Raw genomic sequence first — 11661 nt, 5'->3', positions numbered from 1 at the left:
GTCCTCAGAATAGGAGCACCGGCTACCGATGCGCCATTAGCGGCGTGACTTCTGACCTGCAGTGTGTGCATCGAAAAGCGTCTGCTTAATGATAAAATGGAGCTGTCGACACTCAATAGCACAAATTCCCGACAAATTTGATCCAACAGAATTTCCACCCTCATGCATATTTACAGTATGCTCAGTGTTTGCGAAGAAAAAAATCTGTTCTTAAACAAGTAGCAGATTTACTACTCGTAGTGCGGTAGGCCACTAGTAGTTTTGTTTTCATTGTACTATATATCTGAGTAACACTGATTGATTTAACTAGTCTTTCAAAGATGTTTGCCCCAGTATTGTTTAGAAATCCAAGAATAAAAGTGTGACTAATGCAGCAGCTGCATTGTTGACGTTAGCCCCGGCAAAAAGCCTGCCTGACTGCCTTTTAAACTTAAATTACACGTATTAGTGAACCGAACAATTAGGCCATCCTAAGTGGGCAGTTGGAAATGCTCGTTGCCAAGGGAAACCAACATTGGAATCGTCGCCTTTTGTGCGCATCTTTGCCGATATCAAAAGTAAGATGTCTCGTGCTAGATCGAGCATGTAACGTACGTGTGGCCCTCAAAATGATGGATTTTTTTTTTTTCCAACCATCGTGGCAATTAGCAGTGTGCTAATTCACACCATGAACATAATGAAAAAAAACATGTTCTGGAATTTCAGAAGACTATACCAACCAAGCCAAATCTTTTGGTTGACTTTGTCAGATACAAACTAGAGATGGTGTTGCTTCTCTGCATGCTTTCGAGGATCAGTGAAGTTTGTCAGATTCGTACAAATGACGGTTAAAAATGTCAAAATCTGACATGATTAAAAACAGACAAATTTGAAAGACGAACTACATTTTATTGTATTAACTAGACTGCAAACTGGCACTGCCCCACTGCAGGTTGTGGAATGGGACATGTTTAAAACAACAACAAAAACAAGCCCCAAGCATCATTGGCACGTGATGTAAAATGTTGGTTTATTTTGTTGAAATGCTTATGAAATTTATACAGTGATGATAGTACAAATTTGGACTTTGAAATACAAAAGTTATCACAAACTGATCATGACATGACGTGACGTCTTAGTACAGAATCCATGAGAAACGTGATTCCACTGTCACGAAACAATAGAAATGCATACATACTTTTCATTATGTACAAGTGTAAACACTAACATTTTCCATAAATAAAACATGAACCATGCTACAAATAAAATATCGATTTTTAACATGTACGGCAGTGCAGAAGAAAGCGTCATTGTACAGTGTGCTTGTGATGGTTTCATAACAGTACATAGCCTTTTTTTAATATTACTGACAAGACATTTATTGTAGATGCATCAATACTTGTATGGCTTTGTGTAAAAATGTACATACATATTCATTTGTTTCCACGCCAAAAAAACAAAAACAAAACAAAGAAAATGATAACCTATATGTCCCCATTTGATATTTTCTTCAAATTGGATTTTTTTTTTTCCAAATAAAAAAGTGAATTGATGTATTTGTGAAGCTAGCAATCTAGCACAGTGCTCTTTTGTTAGTACCACATTGCTCCACAAGAGTCGAAAAAGTTTAAAAATAACAAATTGCACAAGTTGATCAAAACAGATTATCTTGTCTGAGCTGATCAAAGACACCAAACTTGAATACTACGCTAACCAACATTACCGTAGCATCCTGGACCGAAACAGTGGATGCAGAAATTTTTTTCATTAACTTTTGTTTGCTTGTTCGTTTTTTAGACGTCAGACTGACATACGGTTCCTATTTTCTGAATTATGTACGTGTTAAATCTTGTCCACATTGAAACATCCATTGAGAATTAACCTTTCTGTACATCTGTATTGTGTATATAGACTGTTCATTTGTATTTGCGACCAAAGCACAGAACCATCACATCACTTTGTAGTTTGACATTGATCGTAATATCAGTATTTAAATACAGTAAATAGTAGTTACATTGGATATAAATAAAAATAAATATATTTTTGGATCAATCTTTACATACTGTATGTCTGCTACATTTATCTGCTACATTCGCGCAGTCTAATGATCTGATCTGCTTGTGTTGACTGATGCATACTCTGAGATAAGAACCCAGCCCTTTTGCATCCAGTTTTCGTTGAAATATTTTTACCCTGTAAATGTTTTTTTTTCTGGCACAGAGCCGTTGCAGCCCTGACATTTCAGAGAGAAAATATCAGCGAGGGCAAAATGTATCAGGATCAACGAATGTGAAAGTCTTGAAGTTGATAGAAATTTTTTAAGGTAATGGATTGACGTTAATACAACCCGTTATCAACTTTGACGCTACCTTACGGCGTCTGTGGAGGTTTGGGTGATGTACATGAGCCTTGACTCTCGAAGCTTGCACCCCTTCCAGGCCCCTAAGGATATAGTAACGCCAAGAACATGCAATGGTTTAAGTGCCATTGACAGGGATAGACGTCCACTCCATTAAGACTGGGGGCGGGCAAATGAACGAATGTCCTTTCAAACCCTCCCGGTCAAAACAGATTGGACACCTAGCACAGTCAATAGCGGTCAATAAGTTCAACGAGTGCCCTATTAAAGGTTTACAAGCCTACCTCTCCCAGGGCATGCCAGTGGGTGATGGGTTTCCGCGGGTAAGCCAACATTTCATTCCAGTGATCCCGTCCGAGGCCTTCCGCATCCGGCCCGGCGCGACAAATGCCAATCACCTCGTTATGTCCGACCCTGCCGGCGAAACGTATTTGCGGCCAAATTGAGAGTTGCTGAACGCGTAAACGGCATGGACATTAGCTCACCTATCGTAATCCATCACCATAATGGAGAGGCTGACTTGTTCTACGTTTTCCGGGGGTATGTCGAAGATGATGGCCTCGTTGTACACTGGGTTGAGTGTGCTCTTCTTGGTTGTTGTTTTCCTCTTCTTCAGCCTGCGTCCGTCACAAATCAGGTGGACTTTTACATACGGATCTGAAAGACAAGGCAGTCGATGTCTTTTAGATAAATGCCGTGTATGCGTAACTATATTACCATCTATCTTCTACAGGCCGAGTTATACTTCCGCGTCAGACCTGCGCCGTCAAGGAAGACCCGATTTACGACCCTACGCCGTAGCCTGATGCGGTCCTATAGAGGCAGTCGGACATCCGGGCATTTAATGACGTCACCAGCCACAACAAAGCGTCGCCATATTGACAATGGGGCAAAAGACGAGTCACTTGTAATACAAACGCATTGAACTTCCATCTTATTTGCCATCTCTTTTTCCGGCGGAATGGCTAAATGTTGCTGTGCTGCCGGTTGTCACACAAGGAAGAGTTCGGAGCCGCATTTGAAGTTCTTCATTCTTCCTCGCGAGAAGGAGAAACAAATGGCTAAAAGCAATTAATCGAGGAACAGTAAAAGAAGACGGTTCCGTGCACTATTCTCGCCTGTGGGAGCCTAAATCTAAGCACATTTACGTTTGCAGCAGACATTTTATTACTGGTGAGTAAACTTTAATCGATTTTTTTTTTTTTTTTGCCCCAATTAGCTGCTACGATTCAATAGACTAGGCAGTGGTTATTATAACCGTAACTTAAATAATTAAATAACGCTTGGAGGTGAATTACCGTGTTCTGCCAAAATGTGCTACATCAGCGAAACGTCCTACATGAGTCGAATTTGACACCCAAAGTACTACCGTGCGCTCTAAACTTGTTTTGTTTAGATGCATACAGGCAGAACGTACTATAAAATGCCTTAAGAAAATACTTAAATGTAGTTATATCAAATAAGGACGGTTTAAATACGCTACGTGACTAATGTGGTCAACTCCTTCAAAGCTAACCCCCCCAAAAAAAAACAATGGTTAAAAGGATTAGAGGGTTATACATGCAAAAAGTATCTTAAAGGCAATGAAAAGGTTTTTAAAAAAATGGAAAAATAAAAATAGTGAGTACTCGTCGCCTAGAATTGATAAAGGTCAACTTACTGGGTGACTTTATGAGGTAGTTGTAGATGTTTCCGAACTCCACTGCAGGCCATTCCTCTGGATTGTTCATCCAGCTATCAGCTGTAAGTTTGTAAGGGCAAATTTCCAAGCCAATACACGGTAATTTTAAATTGTACCGCCTCCTCGCGTCTGTCGGCAGTGACTCGTGATAGTAGTAAGCCATGTTTAAGACTATTTCCGGAAAAAAGATGCAAAACACACCTGAAATATATGAATTTCAGATGTTTGTCAATGGAATGTTTAGCTGCGCGTTCCCCCCTCGCAAAATGGCGACCCGTTGCTAAGCGAGGTGACGTCATCGTGACATCACGCCGACTTCCTCCATTGATTTTTCAAACCCTAGCGTCACGTCAACGCATATGACGTGGCGGAAATGGACTGTGATTGGTTCGCTCAGACTTATTTCCGGTTCAGCGCGAAATCACCGCCATTGTAAAACATTATTTTGCTAGACGCAAAAATGGACCAAGCCGACGGGAGTATCATCGAAGAGCAAGTCTCGTCAAGACATCATAAAGTTTGCCAAATGGCAAGGTCAGCGATTGAATAAAAAGATGGAAGAACCACCAAGATGTGTGTGTTCAGAATCGAGTAGCCACACGAAGCGGTGACCCGGTCAGCCAAAAACTACCAGCTGTTTATCACTGTCGTATTTTTGGGACGTATTTGCACGTATGTGTTTGCTGTGAGTCTGTGACTTATTTCAAGTATATGAAGAATAAAGCACAGGTTTGGTGTCAAAAGAGTTGTTTTGATCTTTAATTTTCAATAACGGACAGTTCACACACGATACCATCATCACTGATTGAGAGTCCTCAGTGCTTTTTATGATAACGTTAACACCAAGGCTTCCAACACAGTTTGGAAACTTTCATAGACGCCAGAAATATGCTATGGCTTCACACTGGCTGGTTGTAGGACACAGCAAACAAATCGGGCCAGAGGGCCTTGCAGACTTCTGACAAAACGCTGGACGCAGTGCTCGACGCTAGTTTGAAGCTAGCCGCTAGCTGGTTTTCACCCGAGGCTAGAAGAACTCTCTGCGGCATCAAAAGTTGGACAGACCGCCTGCGCCTCAACATTTGTACGATCAACATTTATTCAATGTGGATGAGCTGAAGATCCACATTCAAGCGTTCCATCTTGCATTGTTTATTTTTTTCTCCGTTAAACTAAACAAGAGGAAGTCAACAAGCATGCCCCAAAACCGTACAAACATAACAACACCCCTCTAGTGGCTTGGCGGTGAATTACAGAGCAACGCGTCACCTGGCCGGAGAACCATCGAATGTCGAATGACGCCGCAGTCGCTGCGCCGTCACCGCAACGCGGGAGCATAAGACTTCAAGTCTTCCCAATTAGTCACTCATTTCCGGGTATCCCCCCCCCCGTTTCATTCTCTCTGTTGACACTTTTAAGTGGCCACCTCCTGTGGAGTTAGATTCGCAGTCCTGTGAGTGCTTTTTGATGGGTGGGCGTACCTGAAGAGCCTGTGATGTCCATGGCTTTGAGGTTTCGGCATTTGATGACCGTCAGAGTCATCCTCCCCGCTGTGGGGAGGTAGCACAGCGAGTACATGATCTCCCCTAAGTCAACGGTCTCCTGGTGGGAGAGAATGAAGACTGGGTTCATGTTGTTGTTACGAAATGCGTGATTGTAGCAGGTAGACTTGATTATGTAACCTTTCCAACTGAAAAGTTCCCTTAATTGGAGAGAAGCCATTATGTCATCCAGCCAGTGTATTGCAGCAGATTGATGCTCAAAAAAGCATAGAGGATTTCGTTGATGTAGTAAAATTGTTTGTCTTGCCTGAATCATTTTTAAGCGTCGGCTGTTTGGATCATCAAATGTTGAGTTTTTTTGCTGGTTTCCTTTGTTGCTATAATTGCACTAGTAGTGAAGAGTTTCTGAAAACGTGGGTGTGATTGGATTTATGTAATGTGTTTCAAGAGCCACTTTTGAATGATAACTGCCTTTCAGGGGCGACATAGGGACCACTTCACCTAAGATATAAATAATTGCTTTTCATTTGCCAGGACATTGACAAGTCTCCCCAGAAATATGCAATTGCATAGATTAGCACAGATTTTAATATCTTCCACAGAAATCAAAACGCGGTATAAAGGGCAAGGTGCAAAATTTCCAAGTCAAGCAGATGGCTAATGCAAATAAATCTGCCCAAGCGTGGCATCATTATTGGATAAATTTGCTTTGCAACTATTGTTTTTTCAGAATCAGAATTGTTCTCTGCAGAATCGACACTTTTTCTAAGTGACTCACCGTGGTTGCGGCATGGATATCTTTCCAGACCACTGCCTCTCGAGAAAGGTCAGAGAGCTCGAAAAGGTTGTCCACCACCACTTCGCCGATCATGTCGTGGCTAGTGAAGCGGTCGAAGTCGAAGATGCTCAGGTGAAGCTTTCGATTGCAGAGCTCGTCATAACCCACGGGAAAGCAGAAGGTTTCGTCAAAGGTGGGATTCAGATTTTTACGGTGGACTCGCGTCTGGAACTTCTTCTTCCTCTCTGGTAGAAGATAGATCTTCACGTAAGGGTCCGATGTCCCCGTGAAGTCTTTAGCGGGCAGATCCATGCCTTTGAGGATCTTCACTACCAGCGCCTGCTCCTCGTAGTCGTAACGCAGCGAGAAGCTGAGCTTGCCGCAAGTCTCGATGGGTTCTCTGGGTTCGCCGTCAGAGTCCACGGACTTCTGCTTGTAAAGTTCCGGTTTGATTCTGCCGATACTTGTCGTGGAGGACTGTCTGAAAGGCACGGCGTCCATGCTGAAGTCAAAGCTGTTGACGTTCATCTGGCGTGGCAGGTGTCGACGGAATGAGTTGTGCCTGTGGAAAAATGCTGTCGTGAGCCAATTTGGTGAAATGTTTATCAACTTATTGGGGGCTTTAACCAGGGTGTGTTTCTGTATATATACACTAGTATGAATGAATGAAATATTTATTATCATCATCGGTATCATTGACAATTAGAGATGTCCCGATCGATCGGGTCCGATCACGTCATTTTCAAAGTATCGGAATGGGCAAAAAAAAATATCGGCCATGCCTTTTTTTTTAAATATATATATATTTTTTAATTAAATCGTTTTCTAATTGTATTTAACGTTACAGACATAATGTGTTACACTCATCCAGAGTCTTTAGTTTAGGCTTATGGTAGGGTTATCAAATTTATCCCGATAACGGAGGTAATTAATTTTTTTAAAAAATGTATCACGTTAAAATATTTAACGCAATTAATGCATGCACTGCACGACCCACTCACGCATTGTCGCGCTCAATCTGTAATGGCGCCGTTTTACCTATGTAGAGAGATAAAAGGCAGCGTAAAATGAGTAGAGTGAATTTTGGCAGACTTTGGAGCCTTTTTTTAATTGGCTAAAGCCTTACAATCCCTCTCCCTACGATTAGAAATATCGTGGGAAGCAATGTGGGGAAGCAAGGTAGCAATTGATCTTTTCTTAACACCTTATGTCATTTCCCAACGCAGAGAAGATATATCAATTGGTAGCACTACGCACAGTCATGGTTGCACTTCCCATCATGCATTTGGGCAGAAGTTAAATGGCTCAACAAATACACTAGATGGCAATATTTAGTCACAATATACAAAGTCACAAGTCTTTCTATCCGTGGATCCCTCACAGAAAGAATGTTAATAATGTAAATGCCATCTTGATTTATTGTCATAATAAACAAATACAGTACTTATGTACTGTATGTTGAATGTATATATTCGTCCGAGTTTTATTCATTTTTTTCTTAATGCATTGCCAAAATATATATTATCAGGAAAAATTATCAGGAATGATTGGAATTGAATCGGGAGCAAAAAAAAAAAAAAAAAAGCAATCGGATCGGGAAATATCGGGATCGGCAGATATTCAAACTAAAACGATCGGGATCGGATCGGGAGCAAAAAAACATGATCGGAACAACCCTATTGACAATCATTGGCAATTATAAAATGTGATATGATTTGCCTGAAGAAAGAAAGAACCGAAGAAAAAGAAAGGCAGACTGGAGGAAGCATATGCTTAATGTACAGTATAGAAATAATTACTACATTTTGGGGGGGGAAATATAATGTAGACCACACTTGGATAACATTTGTTTAAAGTTTGGCCGTCATGACCCTAAATGTGAGGTCTACTTACATGGGCGCCAGGTTTATATGGGGTTACATATTTTTAAATGACCAAAAATCATCACGGTTTGAAAGGGAGTCCATCTAATAGTCTACAAAAGACATTAAAGCAAGGCAAGACTGTCAGACAGAGGTTTCAGCATATAAGATGTTGCCCCTCAGCCCTGTTATTCAATAAAAAGGCACTTAAGAGTACTTATTGTATTAAAAACAGCTATTCCTATTCGCATAATTGAAAGCGAGGCCTCGTAACAAGGTTTCCCTTAAGAGATAATACCTGCCGTACGAATCTTTAATCTGGACACGAGTTCAAGTCACCGGGCGCTGACTGGTATTTAATTAGTGATCCCAAGCGGAGAGTGTGTGGCGTGAGCGTCCACGCGCATACGCACAGCTGTCTGCCTCATCACGTCTTTAGGCAGCCCACGGCAATGCTAATTATGGGCATTGGCCTTGAAATGCCATCCTTGAAAACAAAGGCAAAGTGTGGGGTGATTGTTTAATTACTGGGGTGGCTTGCAGGCGTTGCCATGGCAGCTGGGTTCACACGTACAGCGGATAGTGGTTTCCCAAGACTGTGTGACACCACTTTGAGCCTGGAGTGTTTGATTTTTTTCTTTTATCCTTAGGACATAAAATTCCAGCGAGAGAATGTAAAGGTCAGCGTGACCGTGCCAAAATGGCCCGCAGACGCAGAATCACGTGTCAACATGACCCATTCGGACACAAGTGTGCGAAAGGGGGTACCTCGAGGATGACGTCGGCTCGGTGGTCTGCCTCTGGATCTTGGCCTGATGGCTCAGCTTCTCCCTCAGGGTGGTCTGCACTTCGGCGGGGATGTCTGGTGACGTCTGGCTGATTTTCATGGCCGCCTCCAGGAGCTTGACCGTGCTCCTGCAGTTTGCCTTCGCTTCCGGCCAGTGCTTCTTTTCTTCCAACGCTGACGTTTTATCAGGCAAGGGTGGCGAATTGTGGGTAGGCGAGTCAGGAAAGGCGACATGGAGACCGTCGTGTCCGCCGTTGGCTGTCAGTGCTTTGCTCCTCCAGAAAGGCCAGCAGAGCTTCCAAAAGACAAAAAGCGACACCACCAGCAAGGCAAGGCCGCAAAAGCCCACTACCACGGCCAGGAGACTGATGGAGATGTCTGCAGAAAAAAACAGAAAAGAGCACCATTGACGATCCCAGACATCCATCATCTGCTGTGAATTTAAATGAGTTTATCACTTGTAGACAACAAATCAAATGCATTTTTATAGGCCTTTGCAAAAACCTGAGAGTTCCTCAAAGTGCTTTACAGGGCAAAATACATTGTACATGATAAATATAAGACAGAAAAGTACTGTAAAACATTTTAAAAAATAACAATGCATCATGCTACAAGTCATCACAGCAAATAAAACTGATAAAATTTGAACATTAAAACCGGGCTACCCCAGTAAGGAGAAAAAGTTAGTAAAAAAATAGTGGGTCTTTAACCCATATTTAAAAACAGTCATGTTGCAGATGTCAGGGTGCAGGATATTCCACAACTGGAAAAGATCGATCACCCCACTGTTTAAGTCTCCACCTTGGAACTTGTAGAAGCTAGCCTGAAGAACGAAGAGCCCTGCCAGGGCTACAAAGGTTAAAATCTCTGATATCCCAAATAGAATTAAAACTAGTAAATGATAAGCAATTCTAATCCAATCGAAGCTCGGTCATATGCTAGCATATCGATGGTAGTCCATTCCCAGTTTAAATGCATTAGATGTCTATCACAGTCATATTTCATGCATTGAGACAAGTATTTTGAAACATCGGAGTGGGTCTCTCCTGAGTTTATGGTGTTAAACTTCCCACTTTGGTAATCGTTTCTTAACACGTACATGGTGTTTTACCTCTAATTCTGCAGCTTGTTTGCGGTTTGCAAATTTTTATCCAGTAAACAGTCGGTGCTGAAAGGAGGAACAGGCAAGACCGGATGCAAACAGGTTGGACACTTGCGGCCCATTTTTATTCAATCAATAACAAAAAGAGGAAAACAAACCAAACAACATTTCGGGGATCACGGCATCGCCGTGGAATGCCACTTACGGGGTTTTTCGTTACTCCTGGAGAGAAAAAAAAAAACTGTTAGAATGGGTTCCCAATCAGGGCTTCAAAATAGCAAGTAGAAACACCCTTGCCACCATCAAGCTCTCCCGCATAGTCACGTCTCATGGGCTTCGCGTTGTGATTTTCTCCCTCCTTTTATACGCTGAGGAGAGCCCCTTGATTGGCGACTCGAGACCATGTGTGGCCAAATCAGGCAATCGGTTGCAGGAGTGGTGGTCACCTCTCTGGAGAGTCGCTTTCCAGGGTGCTGATGATTCTTGTGCTATTCGTGGTGTTCCCGGTGAGGTCGCTGTCCAAGGTGCCGAACCTCTAACTAACCACTGGGCCGCCAAAATCCATATTTAATTTGTCAGGCTGGTTCAGATATCTTTGCCTTATCCCAGATTGAACTTTGGCTTCCAGTTGACTTATAGAAGTACAACTTTAAAACAGCGCATATACGTAGTATCTGGATGTACCCCGGAAACCTTGAGCATAGTGTGAATTTTACAGTTTGAAGACGATGCCTACAGCCAAATATGCTTAAAAAAGCATGTTTAAGTTATATGTGACATGAATTGTTGGATTGTTCTAGTTATTTCTTTGCAAGCGCCACTGAAGTTGACGAAAGAAAAGGGTAATGACTTAATTGGCATTTACCTGCATGTCCTTTACCTGGTATGCTGCTGCTCTCCAGGGGAAAAATATCAGAGCATTTTTCCAGATCCACATGTCCGGTCAGGCAAAGGTCCGTGACGATCTGCAGAGCCCTCTGGCACAGCGTGACGCCGTCCCCGCGCCGGATGCTCATGTCTCTCCGGTTAAGCCATTGCATGCCGGAGGAGGACGAATCCGGACGCCGGGGGTTCATCTGGCCCACCGGTCACAGGGCACCCTCGCGGCGAAGGCGGGCGGCGGAACCGTCTGCGTCCATTCTTAGAGCAGATGCGCTGATGGAAGGGCTTTTGAGGCGAGTGAGCGCAACAGGCGGCGCGCAGAGCAGGCAGCCTCCACGCACGTTAGAAGTGAGTGAGGCAAACCTGTTGCACGCTCAGAGTACATCCCCTACCATATGTGGGAACACCCACTCCTCTCGGGACTGACAACCTGTAGCGTGGAGAGATGGTTTATGATGCCGTAATTATTGGAGCATGTTTCAACAGCTCCCTCTCTGAAGATTTTCAGTATCTCTTAAAACCTGTTTGATGCAGTATGTGACTGCAGCCATTTAAATGAATACTTCCCTTAACCCTTAATAGGCCACTCATTTCACTCACTGGCCACCATTGACGGCGCTAGACGTCCAATCCATTTTGATTGGGAGGGGCGACAGAACCAGTGTATTTCATTCAATTTATAACTGTATTTTCATTCAATTTATATGTATTCTCGAACTGTGTTTCTCA

The 11661-nt window shown here is 42.8% G+C and overlaps 1 protein-coding gene across 2 annotated transcripts; it reads right to left on the bottom strand.

Moving 5' to 3' along the window:
• Nucleotides 1-994: 994 nt before the first annotated feature.
• Nucleotides 995-11237, bottom strand: syt10 (synaptotagmin X). 2 transcript variants are annotated; one of them, XM_057855444.1, is made up of 7 exons: nt 10916-11237; nt 8930-9326; nt 6300-6861; nt 5501-5621; nt 2824-2995; nt 2623-2752; nt 995-2421 (listed from the first exon to the last, which is right to left on the bottom strand). In XM_057855444.1, the coding sequence occupies exons 1-7, from the start codon at nt 11124-11126 to the stop codon at nt 2350-2352; spliced, it is 1665 nt and encodes a 554-aa protein (XP_057711427.1). In that variant the 5' UTR covers nt 11127-11237; the 3' UTR covers nt 995-2349. The 2 variants fall into 2 exon arrangements, with proteins under 2 accessions (XP_057711427.1, XP_057711428.1); XM_057855445.1 differs by having other exon boundaries at nt 10931-11237.
• Nucleotides 11238-11661: the final 424 nt, after the last annotated feature.

This window comes from Corythoichthys intestinalis, chromosome 13 (genome assembly GCF_030265065.1).
Source record: "Corythoichthys intestinalis isolate RoL2023-P3 chromosome 13, ASM3026506v1, whole genome shotgun sequence".
Classification (NCBI taxonomy): Eukaryota; Metazoa; Chordata; class Actinopteri; order Syngnathiformes; family Syngnathidae; genus Corythoichthys; species Corythoichthys intestinalis.
The sequence above is the reverse complement of the archived record's forward strand: the minus strand, read 5'-3'. Positions and strand labels throughout refer to the sequence as shown.

Bases quoted from the DNA above. Each gene is read 5' to 3' on its own strand.
- syt10 (XM_057855444.1), bottom strand. From the start codon at position 11,126: ATGAACCCCCGGCGTCCGGATTCGTCCTCCTCCGGCATGCAATGGCTT. The intron at 6,862-8,929 runs GTACCCCCTTTC...ATTTTTCCACAG, and splicing joins GAGCCGACGTCATCCTCGAG to GCACAACTCATTCCGTCGAC. The intron at 5,622-6,299 runs GTGAGTCACTTA...CTCTCCCACCAG, and splicing joins ATATCCATGCCGCAACCACG to GAGACCGTTGACTTAGGGGA.